At 37.3% G+C, this 13,828-nt stretch overlaps 1 protein-coding gene across 1 annotated transcript in view; it reads right to left on the reverse strand.

Annotated features, from left to right (window-relative positions):
- The window catches only part of EPHA6 (EPH receptor A6), a 941,742-nt gene that overhangs the window by 533,072 nt on the left and 394,842 nt on the right, over nt 1-13,828 (reverse strand). Inside the window, exon 4 of the mRNA XM_023216075.3 lies at nt 4,861-5,016. Within this exon, the coding sequence (XP_023071843.2) occupies nt 4,861-5,016 (156 nt within the window). The remainder of the gene's footprint in view (nt 1-4,860; nt 5,017-13,828) is intronic.

Raw genomic sequence — 13,828 nt, forward strand, 5'->3', positions numbered from 1 at the left:
GCGTTGAGAAGAAAGCTTCCTGTGTCTGGACTAGGAAAACTTGACTAAAGCTCTATATTTCACTTTTCTTTGGGGGTTCTCTCTTTTGATCGCTGGTAACAATGTAGGAGATCAAATTATGCCCTCCAAAATATGACTGGAGAAGACCAGAATATGCCACCCTAAAATACAGCTATAGGAGACCAGAATACACCACTCAAAAATATGCCCCTTTGGCATAAGGATTATTTTGAGTCAATTTATTTGAGAAACTCCAGACACAGTAGAAGCTCAGAAAACAAAGTAGAAAGCACCATTTTCTATGGAAAATGTATATCTACAAAGGAAATCTCCATTTGTAAGTGTATCTCCCTGTCTTCTCAGGAATAGAAGGATCACTAAGTCACTAGAAACTCTCATCCATGAAGAAGGCACTGACTTAAATCAACATAACAAATCTTATCCTGGTTTACTGTGATTTTACCTCCCCATTCCTGCTCCCCTATCCAAAACTCTTCTTTCTTTGCTGCAGCTGAAGATGGTATTTTAACCTAAACTCAAAGCTACCTCTTTGAGATTTACTCATCCCCTAGGTATGTCCAATGTATACATGAGGTAAATGTTAGTAAATTACTGCTTGCTTTTCTCTTGCTAATCTCTTTTGTTACTGGAGTCTGTCTCAACTAAGAACTATGAAGGGCAGAAGGAAAATTATTTTTCCTGCCCTATAGCAACAATGGCATGCTGTTCCCTGTCTAAAATTCCGCCCAGCCAATGACAGAATTAGACCTTTCTTTGCTTCTACTTTGTATAAAAAAGGTAGGCTAGCATTTCTGAAATATAATTTATAATATCAAAGCATTAAAAAAGGAAATTAGAAATGAAAGCAAATTCAAGTGACATAAAATGATAAGTGGAAAAATACACATATCTGATTCAAAAATGACTGATAAGCTTATCACATTCATAGACCTCACATTCATAGACCTTGTTGTAGCCCATCTTTATTTTCCTTTGACTAGGTTGTCATGCTGAATAACTCTAAGCCTTCTCAATTATTGAGTATATTACTTTACTAACAGGTTCCATTGATGGGAACTTATTTCGTCAATTTACCAATTTTCTATTTATAGCTTCCTAAGAAAATAAAAAGAGATTTTCCTCTATCACTTCAAAGCGCCATTCAGTTTCCTACATAGGTTTTGAGGGATACCTGCCTGACAGGACTGTAACTATTTGAAATACCACCAACTATCTAAGCTGTAGTATGTTGTTCATAATATATATAATACTATTCAGTAACCATGCAAGAAAGATTACATGTATAGTAACAGGAAGATTTGTCTGCTAAAAACTTTCTTCTATAAGTGAGAAATTATATTCAGAAGTTTTATTTTGCTATTTATAAATTTAAAATATGTTCACAGGAAAAAAAAATACCTAAGTAGTAATTTTCTAGGCTGTAATTTTCCAAAGAAAGCAGTCACTTAGCACTTACAATCAGAAAGCCAAAATTACATCTACTAATGAATAGCAACAATGAATGTATTACATTTTTATTAAATGTGTTCCATAAAAATATTTTATAAGGAAGTCTATAGTCATACAGACAAATCTATGAACTGCATTTGTTAAGTTTAAAAAATTGGGATATCTCTAAAAAATGCCTCTAAGAAATATGTGACATTACATAAGTCTAGTTTTGATTCTATAGAAGTAAATAAAATAAGCAAAATTTTGGTATCAATTCATTACCAGGAAGGGCAAATGTTCACCTTAATATCTGATGTACGCAACTGATAAATAAAAATAAAAGCAAACAAAAACATAAAGTGGAGAAAGCACACCCTATTCAACAAATGGTGCTGGGACGATTGCCAAGCCACACGTAGAAGAATGAGACTGGATCCTCATCTCTCACCTTATACAAAAATCAAATCAATAGAGATCAAAGACTTAAATCTAAGTTCTGAAACCATAAAAATTCTAGAAGATAACATCAGAAAAACTCTTCTCGACATTGGCTTATGCAAAGAGTTCATGACCAAGAACACAAAAGCAAATGCAACAAAAACAAAGACAAATACATAGGACCTAATTAAAATAAAAAGCTTTAACACAGCAAAAGAAATAATCAGCAGAGTTAATGGACAACCCACACAGTGGGAGGAAGTATTTGCAAACTATGCATCCGACAAAGGAACTCAATCTACAAGGAACTCAAACAAATCAGCAAGAAGAAAAACAAATAATCCCATCAAAAAGTGGGCAAAGGACATGAATAGACAATTCTCAAAAGATGTACAAACTGCCAACAAACATATGAAAAAATGCTCAATATCACTAATTATCAAGGAAATGCAAATCAAAACCACAATGCAATACCACCTAACTCCTGCAAGAATGGCCATAATTAAGAAATCAATCATAAATGTTGGTGTGGATGTGGTGAAAAGCGAACACTTACACTGCTGGTGGGAATGTAAACTAGTACAACCACCATGGATAACAGTATGGAGATTCCTTAAGGAACTAAAAGGAGAACTACCATTTGATCCAACAATCCCACTACGGGGTATCTATCTACCCAGAGGAAAAGATGTCATTATTTGACACTTGCGCATGCATGTTTATAGCAGCACAATCTGCAATTGCAAAAAAATATGGAACCAGTCCAAATGCCCATCAGCTAATAAGCAGATAAAGAAAATGTGACACACATATATATATAACATTTATATCACATTTACATTGTGTGTGTGTGTATATATATACACACACACACACACACACCCCATAGAATGCTACTCAGCAATAAAAAGGAACAAAATAACGGTATTTGCAGCAACCTGGAGTTGGAGACCATTATTCTAAGTGAAGTAATTCAGGAATGGAAAACCAAACATCACATGTTCTCACATAACTGGTGGCTAAGGTATGAGGACCCACAACATAAGAATGATATAGTGGACTTTGGAAACTGAGTGGGGCAGGATGGGAGGGTAGTGAGTGATCACAGAGTACACATTGAGTGAGGTGTACACTGCTCGAGTGATGGGTGCACCAAAATCTCAGAAATCACCACTAAAGAACTTCCCCCATGAAACCAAACACCACCTGTTCCCCAAAACTATTGTTATAAAAATAAAAATTAAATAAAATCTAAATACCCCAACCTACTGAACAGACCCCTTCATGGCCAAGCTTACCCCAGAGAAACCTTAAAACTGAGATCCCGACTATGATGACGAGATGGGAGCCTGGACACACCGCCCTCCTTCACTACCATTAATCTTTCTTCCCTGAGGGTTAAACCGAAGCCAGCCCTTTTTAAAGACCCACTCCACTGCTGATATCAACTAACTATCTGATGCTGCTCCTCCCTTTCTGTTTAGACATGACAACTAACTAGCATTCCTTCCTGATAAGAGACCACCAACCATGGAGTAGTTCTGGCCAGTCCAGAGTATGCTCAGTGAGGGTTTCTATGTCATCTGCTTCACCTTTTGACATCAGAGGGCTGAAAACTCCACCCTTGGATTGTGCTAACATGGCCATTTTTTGTACATGGGTGCCATGCTGAGGCATGAAGTTCAATTGCACATGTGCATGTTTCTGCTTTCATAAATTTCATGACTCCTATAGCTTATTTAATATGTGTCTTTGACCACCTCATTCAGCATAAATCCCTGTCATTCTTACCACCCTCAAAGTGCACATCTTGGTCAGAGGCTATGGTTCCCAGCCTGCAGGATGGCCACCTTGCAAGCTGTAACTCTTTATAAAAAATAGTTTCGGCCAGGGGCGGTGACTCATGCCTGTAATCCCAACATTTGGGGAGGCCTAGGCAGGTAGATCACCTGTGGTCAGGAGTTCGAGACCAGCCTGGCCAACATGGTGAAACCCCATCTCTACTAAAAATACGAAAATTAGCATGGTGGCATATGCCTGTAGTCCCCGCTACTCAGGAAGCTGAGGCAGGAGAATCGCTTGAACCCAGGAGGCAAAGGCTGCAGTGAGACGGGATCATGCCACTGCACTCAAGCCTGGACTACAAGAACAAAACTCTGTCTCTAAAGAAAAAAAAAAGTCTCCTCTACCTTTTTCTAAATTTATATATTGTGTTTTTATGTTAACATATTTAACAAGATTTTAAAATAATCTAAGGGATGATATTTTACTTTTGCATAGTTTAGCAATATATTAATATATTCACTTTTTTTTTAAATGTACGAATATTTTACAATATTTTAATAAAAGAAGAATACAATTCATTTAAAATTATTGGTGTATACATTAAAATGACCTTCACATTTAGATGTAACATTCCATTGCTTCTAACCAAAAATATTGGAGAGAAAGTAAGAGGTGAAATGTGGAAAAATTCAAAAATACCTGCCTTTAAAGATAAATGTCAAGGAAACTTGAACTTTTCTACATAACAATAACACAATGACTTTTAAAGTTTCCTCTGGAATCTCCCTCACACGTTAACTATAAGGTCCTAAATTGATGTGCTTTAAAATGGTCAAGGGTTGAAGCAAAGAACAGAAGTTTTGTTCATAACTTCTCATGTAGCCTTCAGCTGCTATAATTTCCTAAGGACAGATTACGGATAAGGAAAACTTGTAGGGCCTCAAACCAGTGCTGGCACTTGTATATCATGAATCAAAACGAATTTTGAGGAGTAAACACATTCTTTACAAAGAGTTGAAAAGCAACTATGCTGAGTAGAGACAGAAGCTTTTTCCTTGACTGTTATCACAGAAAATAGCACGGATAATGCCAGATTTTGTACATTTACTTATTTTTTTTAATTTAGAATAAAAAGACCAAAAGGGTTGGAAACAGAATTTCCAAATCCAAAATGTATAGACTTACTGGTACATGCCATAGAAGGTGGGTCTTTTTCAGCTCGGAAATAACCCTTTTCACACTGACAGACAGAAGTTGCTTCCACGTATGTTAAACTGTGTGGAGGGCATTTAGAACATTTTGTGTTCCCAGCAAAAGCTTTATAGAATCCTGGTCTGCAAGCTGTAAAAAGAGAAAAAAAAATTTAGTTATTATTGTTAGGATGATTTTACTTGTATATGTACAATATACTTTAATTTATATACACATTGGATCTCAGAGTACAGTGTTACACATATATAGAGAAGATACATATACTAAGATTAACAAATGAAATTAGTTATTGAGAGTTAATGAAACCACATTACAATCATATTTTAGCTGAGGCTGCTAATTTTTAAAATCATACCTCAAGCATACACATACACACACACACACACACACACTCACACAGACACATGCACACAAAATATCAGTGCTTACCTAAGAATGGGGTGCCCACAACTGGCAGTAAGGAAAATGATTTTCTATTGTTACCAGAGATGGCATTAAGTAACATTAAGTCACACTGCTCAAAATGTATTTACATTCTATTTTCCCTTCAGTTCTTGTGAGTAGACAAGAAGAAAATTCTGATTTGGTGAAAGTATGTCTTTGACACCTTTCTTAGTGGCTAAATTTTCTTTTGTATATGCTTTAACTCTATTTTTTTGATTATGTTTCCTTTTATAGTAATATTTTTAGAAATGATCTAGTAATTGAAAAGAAGCAAAATTATCAATTCTACACAGTAAAATTACTATCAAGAGGTTGCTTATTCAATATTAATATCAACTGGGAGTGGTGGTATACAAATACACAACAATAGTCTCTTCAATAACTTGTTAATAAATAAATAGTATAAAGTTAATAAAAAGACTATCATTAAAATATTGTTCTAAAATTTTGAAAATTCAAAATAGATAAATAATATATAAGAAACATCACTAACATTTTCATAATTGAAGTATTGTTTAAAAATATTTAACCACTAAATGTGATCTTATGACAGCAGTTATAAGACAGTGTATCATAAAATATTCAATAAATATACCTTATACAGTTTGCCAATAAAATAATTGTTTTCTACTAAAATATGCAGTTTAAAATAACTGAACATATTTGACAGGGTAGGTCTGTTAATAGTTAGCCAAAAATTAAAAAGTTGGACCTGAAATTTAAATAAATACCTTTAATCTATAACAATGTTTAAAATTCTAATATACTAGTCAATGTATAGAGAATATACAAATCTAAATGGGGAGCTTACATGCTGAATATTGCAGTGGCATTTAAAATATTTTTTAAAGGCTTTTTATGTTATTTTGTAGAGCAAGACCATTTAAAATTAATTAGGAATATGTATGCCATAGAACCACAATATAAAATACATTTATTACATGTACATACATAGAACCCATAAGACACATAAAGAAGAATTATAAGCATATTGTTTTCTTCTTTTAATCAGCCATGCAAATTTCAGCCAAAGACATTGTTCAGAATATAAAGTAGCATGCTTATGACTTAATTTTGTGCCACAAGACATTGTTACCTTTTCTTTATTTTCTTTGGTAGCTAAAACAAGAATTTAAATTACTTCTTTTCTGATGTATTTTCGGTTAATTTTCCACTTCTTAGAATCTTTTCAGAATGCTTAGAACACCTCCTAAGATATTTAGAATAGGCTAGTTATGTTCGGACTGTTCTTGAGAACATTCTAATAACTAGTCTCTCAGCAACTATTATTGCCCACTTTAATCCATTCTTCAGAGTGATCTTCTAAATAATGTGTCTAATAGCAATATAAAGTGAGACACATATAAATAATTTTGAATTTTGTAGCAGCCACATTAAAATATGAAAAAGAAACAGGTGAAATTATATTTTAATAATATATTTTATTTAACCTAATATATCCAAAATATTATCATTTCAACATTAAATCAACCGTTGAAATATTTTACATTCCTTGGATTTTTAATTTTTTTTTCTCGAAGTATTTGAAATCCCGTATGTACTTTAGCAGATCTCAATTCAAACTAACTGCATTTCAAGTGCCTAATAACCTCACATGGCTAGTGAATATCATACTGGATAGCACAATTTTAAACACAGAAATCTATTCATTACATTCTTCTAGTTAAAAATTTTTTATAATTTTCCACCATATTAATGTTAAAGTTTAAAATATTTAACTTGGATTACAATGTTGCCCAGGATTTGGCCCTGCCTACCTCTCCAACCACTTCAGATGAAGATACCCTTCCTGTACCTTCTCCGTTAAGTCTTTGCTCTTCTACAGTCTATGGTCAATTCAGTAGCTGACGATCTCCTTAAAACATGTATAAGACTATGTTATGACTGGACTTAGAGCCTTCCATTGGCTTTCTCTTCCTCGGAGAGTAAAAGTTGTTGCTTTGATTATTGCCTCTCAAGCATGGCATGGTTTTGCTCCTCACCCCTGTGACCCTGCTTTTCATTTCCTACCTTTTTTTCCTTCAGATACTTTGTTCTAGCCACACTGGCCTTTTGCAGAATCTTGGACACCCAAAGCTTGTTCCCACAACAGGGCTTTTTTAACACTTGCTCTTACTCAGCTATCTGGATGGTTTAACCCTTCCTTTATATCAGGTCTTTGTTCAAATGTAACTAAATTAATGAAGGCTTCCCTGATTCCTGCTACACCCTGTTGCAATATTTCAGAAGAACTCTCCAGAGAACTTCACATCTGATACATGATGCATTTAATTTTTAAATCATTCCACAGTAAAATGTATGCTCCAACAAGGGAGATCTTTTTATTTGTTTTGTTTTCTAAAATGTATTTCCAGGGTCCAGAAAAGTGCTAAGCATTATTAGACCCTCAAATGAGGCATATTTGGCAAATAAATGAATGAATTGCCAAAGACCTCCTTTAATTTCTATAGTTTTACCATGCTCTTTCTCCTGCTTTAAGACTTTTTCTCTGTTGAAAAGTGTCTTCCCTGTATCTCTACCCCATGACCCACGTATGTTGCCAATTCCTCATAACCCCAATGACTCTGTGATTCACTTATCTTTCAGCTCGCACTGCTTTAAGAGGGCCATTCTGACTTCTTAGGTCAAATTTAGTTTCTCAAAGGACCTAGGCCTTTTCTGCACTAGTTAGCCCTTGGTAATTACCTGTTTAATGGCTGTAAGCACCACAAGAGCAGGTTTGCCCAGTGCTTAGTGCTTGTCATTATGTAGGTGCTCAATACATACTTGTTTAATTGAACTGGATAGTGTGTGAGTACTCTGCTAATTAAATTCCTGTAGAAGATTATGCATATCTACCTAATGCATGGTCTGATAATGGCACAATTCATCTTTCTATAGATTTATATGTTTTCTGCTTAATGTATTATAGGTAAGGGATGAAAACAGACAGTAAATATCTTGAAAGTGATTTAACTGTGTCTGAAAATAATCATATTGCAAGATGACCTAGCTATATTAACAACTTTCCATTTGAAATTATTATTAATGTGAACTTGGATATTACTCCTAATGCAAAAAAATACATATATAAATTGGATATAGGGGCTGCAACTTTCAAACGTCCCTAATTTCAAATATTTTTATACATCAACTTGCCTTTTAAATCCTTAAAATTTTGAACTCATAACATATATTTGGGTTACTTCAATTTTTCTCTATTTTGATGTTAACATTTAGTATAATATTTCATTTAAAAATAAAGAATTCTGCTGTTAGAAAATTACTATTGAGGCACTCACATTCTCTTACACAGCACACATTAATAGTACACAGCATATACCTCTCAGATCATATCATATTAGATTACAACTATTGTGTCGTGTTATCTCAGCTTTGTGCAACTGCCACAAGCCAGAGATGGCCCTCAATATTATAGTGTCCACAATGTCGACCATATTTCAGGCACATATTTAGTTTTAGGGTTTTTTTTTTTTTTTTTTTTTTGAGAAGGAGTCTGGCTCTGTTGTCCAGGCTGGAGTGCAGTGGTGCGATCTCGACTCACTGCAACCTCTGCTCCCAGGATCAAGCAATTCTCCTGCCTTAGCCTCCTGAGTAGCTGGGATTACAGGCACCCACCACCACGTCCGACTAATTTTTGTATTTCAATAGAGATAGGGTTTCACCATGTTGGCAGGCTAGTCTCGAACTCCTGACCTCAAGTGATCCACCCACTCGGCCTCCCAAAGTGCTGGGATTACAGGCATGAGCCACCGTACCTGGCCTTTAGTTTTTATAAACACTGTAAACATAGAATGAAGGTAAATAAATGGTGAATGCTAATACCTGACATGAGATAACTGCGTAAGTATTCTGTGTATCTATTCAATTAGTGGTCTTAGGTTTTGTTAGAATTGGGTTTTAAATGGGATATCAGTACTTATGTCTTGACAACTTTTCAATTTCTTTCTTATATATTCCTTCATTCTCTACTACTTCCTTATTTTTCTGTTTATATTATAGGATGTGTAAACTTCTTGCTTTCAAGAAACAAATGGGTGAAGATAAGAATGTTTTCCAACATATGTCTATATTCTACAGAATCACGTTGGAAAGCTACAGGTTATCTAACGAAGTGATTTCTATTATTTTTTCCTTTAGAAAAATCTATTTGGGTATAGACCATGCATTACCTTTTTTTTTTTTTTTTTTTTTTTTTTCTTGAGACAGAGTCTTGCTTTGTCACCAGGCTAGAGTGCAGTGATAGTATTTTGGCTCAATGCAACCTCCAACCCCCTGGTTCAAGCGATTATCCTGCCTCAGCCTCCTGAGTTGGGTTTACAGGCACTTACCACTATGCCCATCTAATTTTTGTATTTTTAGTAGAGCCGAGGTTTCACCATATTGGCCAGATGGTCTTGATCTCCTGACTTCATGATCCGCCTGCCTTGGCCTCCCAAAGTGCTGGGATTACAGGTATAAGCCACCACACCTGGCCGGCATTACCTTTTTAATTTCTACTTTTAAGTTTTCCCCCATAATAATAAAGATTTATTATTTAAATCTCTACAACTTTTGGAATAGTGCATTCATCTCAGGTCTGCCTGTCTCTGCTTTCTCCCTGCTGATATGCACTCCACAGTTTCTGCAAGTTACACTTCTAAATAGCAGATACGGCCATGCTATTCTCTATTGTCTATAGTAAGAGTTTAGCCTTTTTGTAAAACCAGACCACTGAACTGATTTGTACAGACTGAGTTGGTTAGGCTTTGTGTCCCCATGCAAATCTCATCTTGAATTATAATCCTCATAATCCCCATGTGTCAAGGGAGAGACCAGGTGGATATAATTGAATCACTGGGGTGGTTTCTCCCATGCTGTCCTTGTGATAGTGAGTGAGTTCTCACAAGATCAGATGGTTTTATAAGGGGCTCTTCCCCCTTCTCTAGGCAATTCTCCTTCCTCTCGCCTTGCGAAGAATGTCCCTTGCTTCCTCTTTGACTTCTGCCATGACTGTAAATTTCCTGAGGCTTCTCAAGACATGTTAAACTGGCAGTCAAACCTCTTACCTTTATAAATTACCCAATCTTGGGCAGTTCTTTATAGTAGTATGAAAATGGAATACAGTAAGTTGGTACCAAAGAGAGTGGGGTACCGCTATAAAGATACCAAAAGTGTGGAAGCGTATTTGGAAATGGGTAACAGGCAAAAGTTGGAACAGTTTGGAGGGCTCAGAAGAAGACAGGAAGATGTGGGAAAGTTTGGATCTTTCTAGAGATTTGGAGGGCTCAGAAGAAGACAGGAAGATGTGGGAAAGTTTGGAACTTCTAAAGGCTTGTTGAATGACTCAGACCAAAATGCCGATAGTGATATGGACAATTAAGTCAAGGCTGAGGTGGGCTCAGATGGAGATAAGGAGCTTATTGTGCACTGGAATAAAGGTGACTCTTGCTATGCTTTAGCAAAGAGACTGGTGGCATTTTGCTCCTGTCCTAGAGATCTGTGGAACTTTGAACTCATGAGAGATGATTTAGGGTACCTGGCAGAAGAAATTTGTAAGCAGTAAAGCATTCAAGATGTTACTTGGATGCTCTTAAAAGCATTCAGTTTGACACATTCACAAAGAGACAGTTTGAAATTAGAACTTATGTTTAAAAGGGAAGTAGAGCACAAAATTTTGGAAAATTTGCAACTTGATAATACAATAGAAAAGAAAAACCCATTTTCTGGGGAGAATTAAAGCTGGCTGCAGGAATTTGCATAACTAACAAGGAGCTGAATGTTAATTGCCAAGACAATGGAGAAAATATTTCTGGGGCATTTCAGAGATATTCACGGCAGTACTTCCCATCACAAGTCTGGAGGCATAGGAGGGAAAAAATGGTTTCATGGGCTGGGCCCAGGGCGTAGCTGTTCTGTGCAGTCTTGGTACATGGCACCCTGCACCCCAGTCACTCCAGCTTCAGCCATGGATAAAAGGGGTCAAGGTACAGCTTGGGCCATTGCTTCAGAGGTTGCAATCCCCAAGCATTGGCAGCTTCCATGTGCTGTTGGGCCTGCAGGTGCACAGAAGACAAGAATTGAGCCCTGGGAGCTTCTACCTAGATTTCAGAGGATGTATGGTAATGCCTGGATTAACATTTAGTATAATATTTCATTATATAGCAGACGTCTGATGCAGGGGCGGAGCCCTCATGGAGAACGTCTACTAGGGTAATGAAGAGGGAAAACGTAGGGTTTGAGCCCCCACACAGAGTCTCCACTTGGGTACTGCCTAGTGGTGCTGTGAGAAGAGGGCCACCATCCACTAAACCCCAGAATGGTAGACCACCAACAGCCTGCACCATGTGCCTGCACCATGTGCCCATAAAAGCAGCCAGGAGTGGGGTTGTACCCTGCAAAGCCACAGGGGTAGAACTTTCCAAGACTGTGGGAGACCACTTCTTGCATCAATGTGACCTAAAGTGAGACAGGAGTCAAAGGAGATCATTCTGCAGCTTTAAGATTTGACTGCCACACTAGATTTCAGATGTACATGAGGCCTGGAGCCCTTTTGTTCTGGCAAATTTCTCCCATTTGGAATGGGTGCATTTATCCAATGTCTGTACCTCTATTGTATCTGGAAACTAATTCACTTGCTCTTGATTTTACAGGCTTATAGGTTGAAAGGACTTGCCTTTTCTCAGATGAGATTTGGACTTGGAATTTTGGGCTAATACTGAAATGAATTAAGACTTTGGGGGACATTTGGGAAGCCATGATTGGTATCATAATGTGAAAGGGATATGATATTTGGATGGGGCCAGGGGCAGAATGATTTGGTTAGGCTATTTATCCCCAATCAAGTCTCACCTTGAATTACAATTCCTATAATCCCTATGTGTCAAGGGAGAGACCAGGTGGAGGTAATTGAATCATGGGGGTGGTTTCCCTCATGCTATTCTCATGATAGTGAGTGGCTTCTCACAAGATCTGATGGTTTTATAAGGGGGTCTTCCTACTTTGCTAGGCACTTCTCCTTCATCATGTCTTGTGAAAAAGGTGCCTTGCTTCCCTTTTGCCTTCTGCCATAATTGTAACTTTCCTAAGGATTCCCTAGCCATACTGAATTGTGAGTCAATTAAACCTCTTTTTATAAATAAATTACCTTGTCTCAGGCAGTTTATTTATTTATTTTTTTTTTTTTTTTTGTGAGATGGAGTCTCGCTCTGTTGCCCAGGCTGGAGTGCAGTGGCCGGATCTCAGCTCACTGCAAGCTCCGCCTCCCGGGTTCACACCATTCTCCTGCCTCAGTCTCCCGAGTAGCTGGGACTATAGGCGCCCACCACTGCGCCCAGCTAGTTTTTTGTATTTTTTAGTAGAGACAGGGTTTCATCGTGTTAGCCAGGATGGTCTCGATCTCCTGACCTCGGGATCCGCCCGTCTCAGCCTCCCAATCAGGCAGTTCTTTATAGCAGTATGAAAATGGACTAATACTGGCTGGGCATTGTGGCTCACGCCTCTAATCCCAGAACTTTGGGAGGCCGAGGCAGGTGGGTCAAGAGGTCAGGAGATTGAGATCATCCTGGCTAACACAGTGAAATCCCGTCTCTACCAAAAATACAAAAAAATTAGCCAGTGTGGTGGTGGGTCCTATAGTCCCAGCTACTTGGGAGGCTGAGGCAGGAGAATGGCGTGAACCCAGGAGGCGGGGCTTGCAGTGAGCCGAGATCACGCCAATGCACTCCAGCCTGGGCAAGACAGTGAGAGTCCATCTCAAAAAAAAAAAAAAAAAAAAAAAGAAAGAAAGAAAATGGACTAATACATAGACTGAGAGCTAAGAATGACTTTACATTTATTTTTTCAAGATTGGGTCTCACTCTTTCATCCAGGCTACAATGCAGTGGCGTGATCACAGCTTACTGCAGCCTCCACCTCCCATGCTCAGGTGGTCCTCCCACATCAGCCTTCTAAGTAGCTGGGACTACAGGCATGCACTACCATGCCCAGCTAATTTTTGTATTTTTTGTAGAGAGGGGGTTTTGCCATATAGTTCAGGCTGGTCCCACTCTTCTGTGCTTCAGTGATCTGCCTTGCCTCAGTCTGCCAAAGTACTGAGACTACAGGCATGAGCATCTGCACCCAGCCTTTATATTTTTAAATGATTATTTAAGTATATGAGATTCTAGATTTTTGACTCAGACTTCAAAGTCTGAAGTATATACTCTATGGCTTTTCACAGAAAAAGTATGCCAATATCTGGTTTCTAGAATAAAGTCCAAATTGAGATTAGCATTTAAGTTCCTTCAGAGATGGACTCACATCTATTTTTCCAAACTCACCTTCCACTGCTACAGAAATTTTAAATTTTTTGCCACTCCCTACATGGACCATATTATTTTCTCACAGCTTTACTGAAGTATAATTGGCATACACAAAACTTCATATAAAGCATACGATTGGGTATTGTGATAAATCTACACAACTGTGAAAATTTTGCACAATCAAGACAGTGAAT

Source organism: Piliocolobus tephrosceles, chromosome 2, assembly GCF_002776525.5.
Source record: "Piliocolobus tephrosceles isolate RC106 chromosome 2, ASM277652v3, whole genome shotgun sequence".
NCBI classification, from domain to species: Eukaryota; Metazoa; Chordata; class Mammalia; order Primates; family Cercopithecidae; genus Piliocolobus; species Piliocolobus tephrosceles.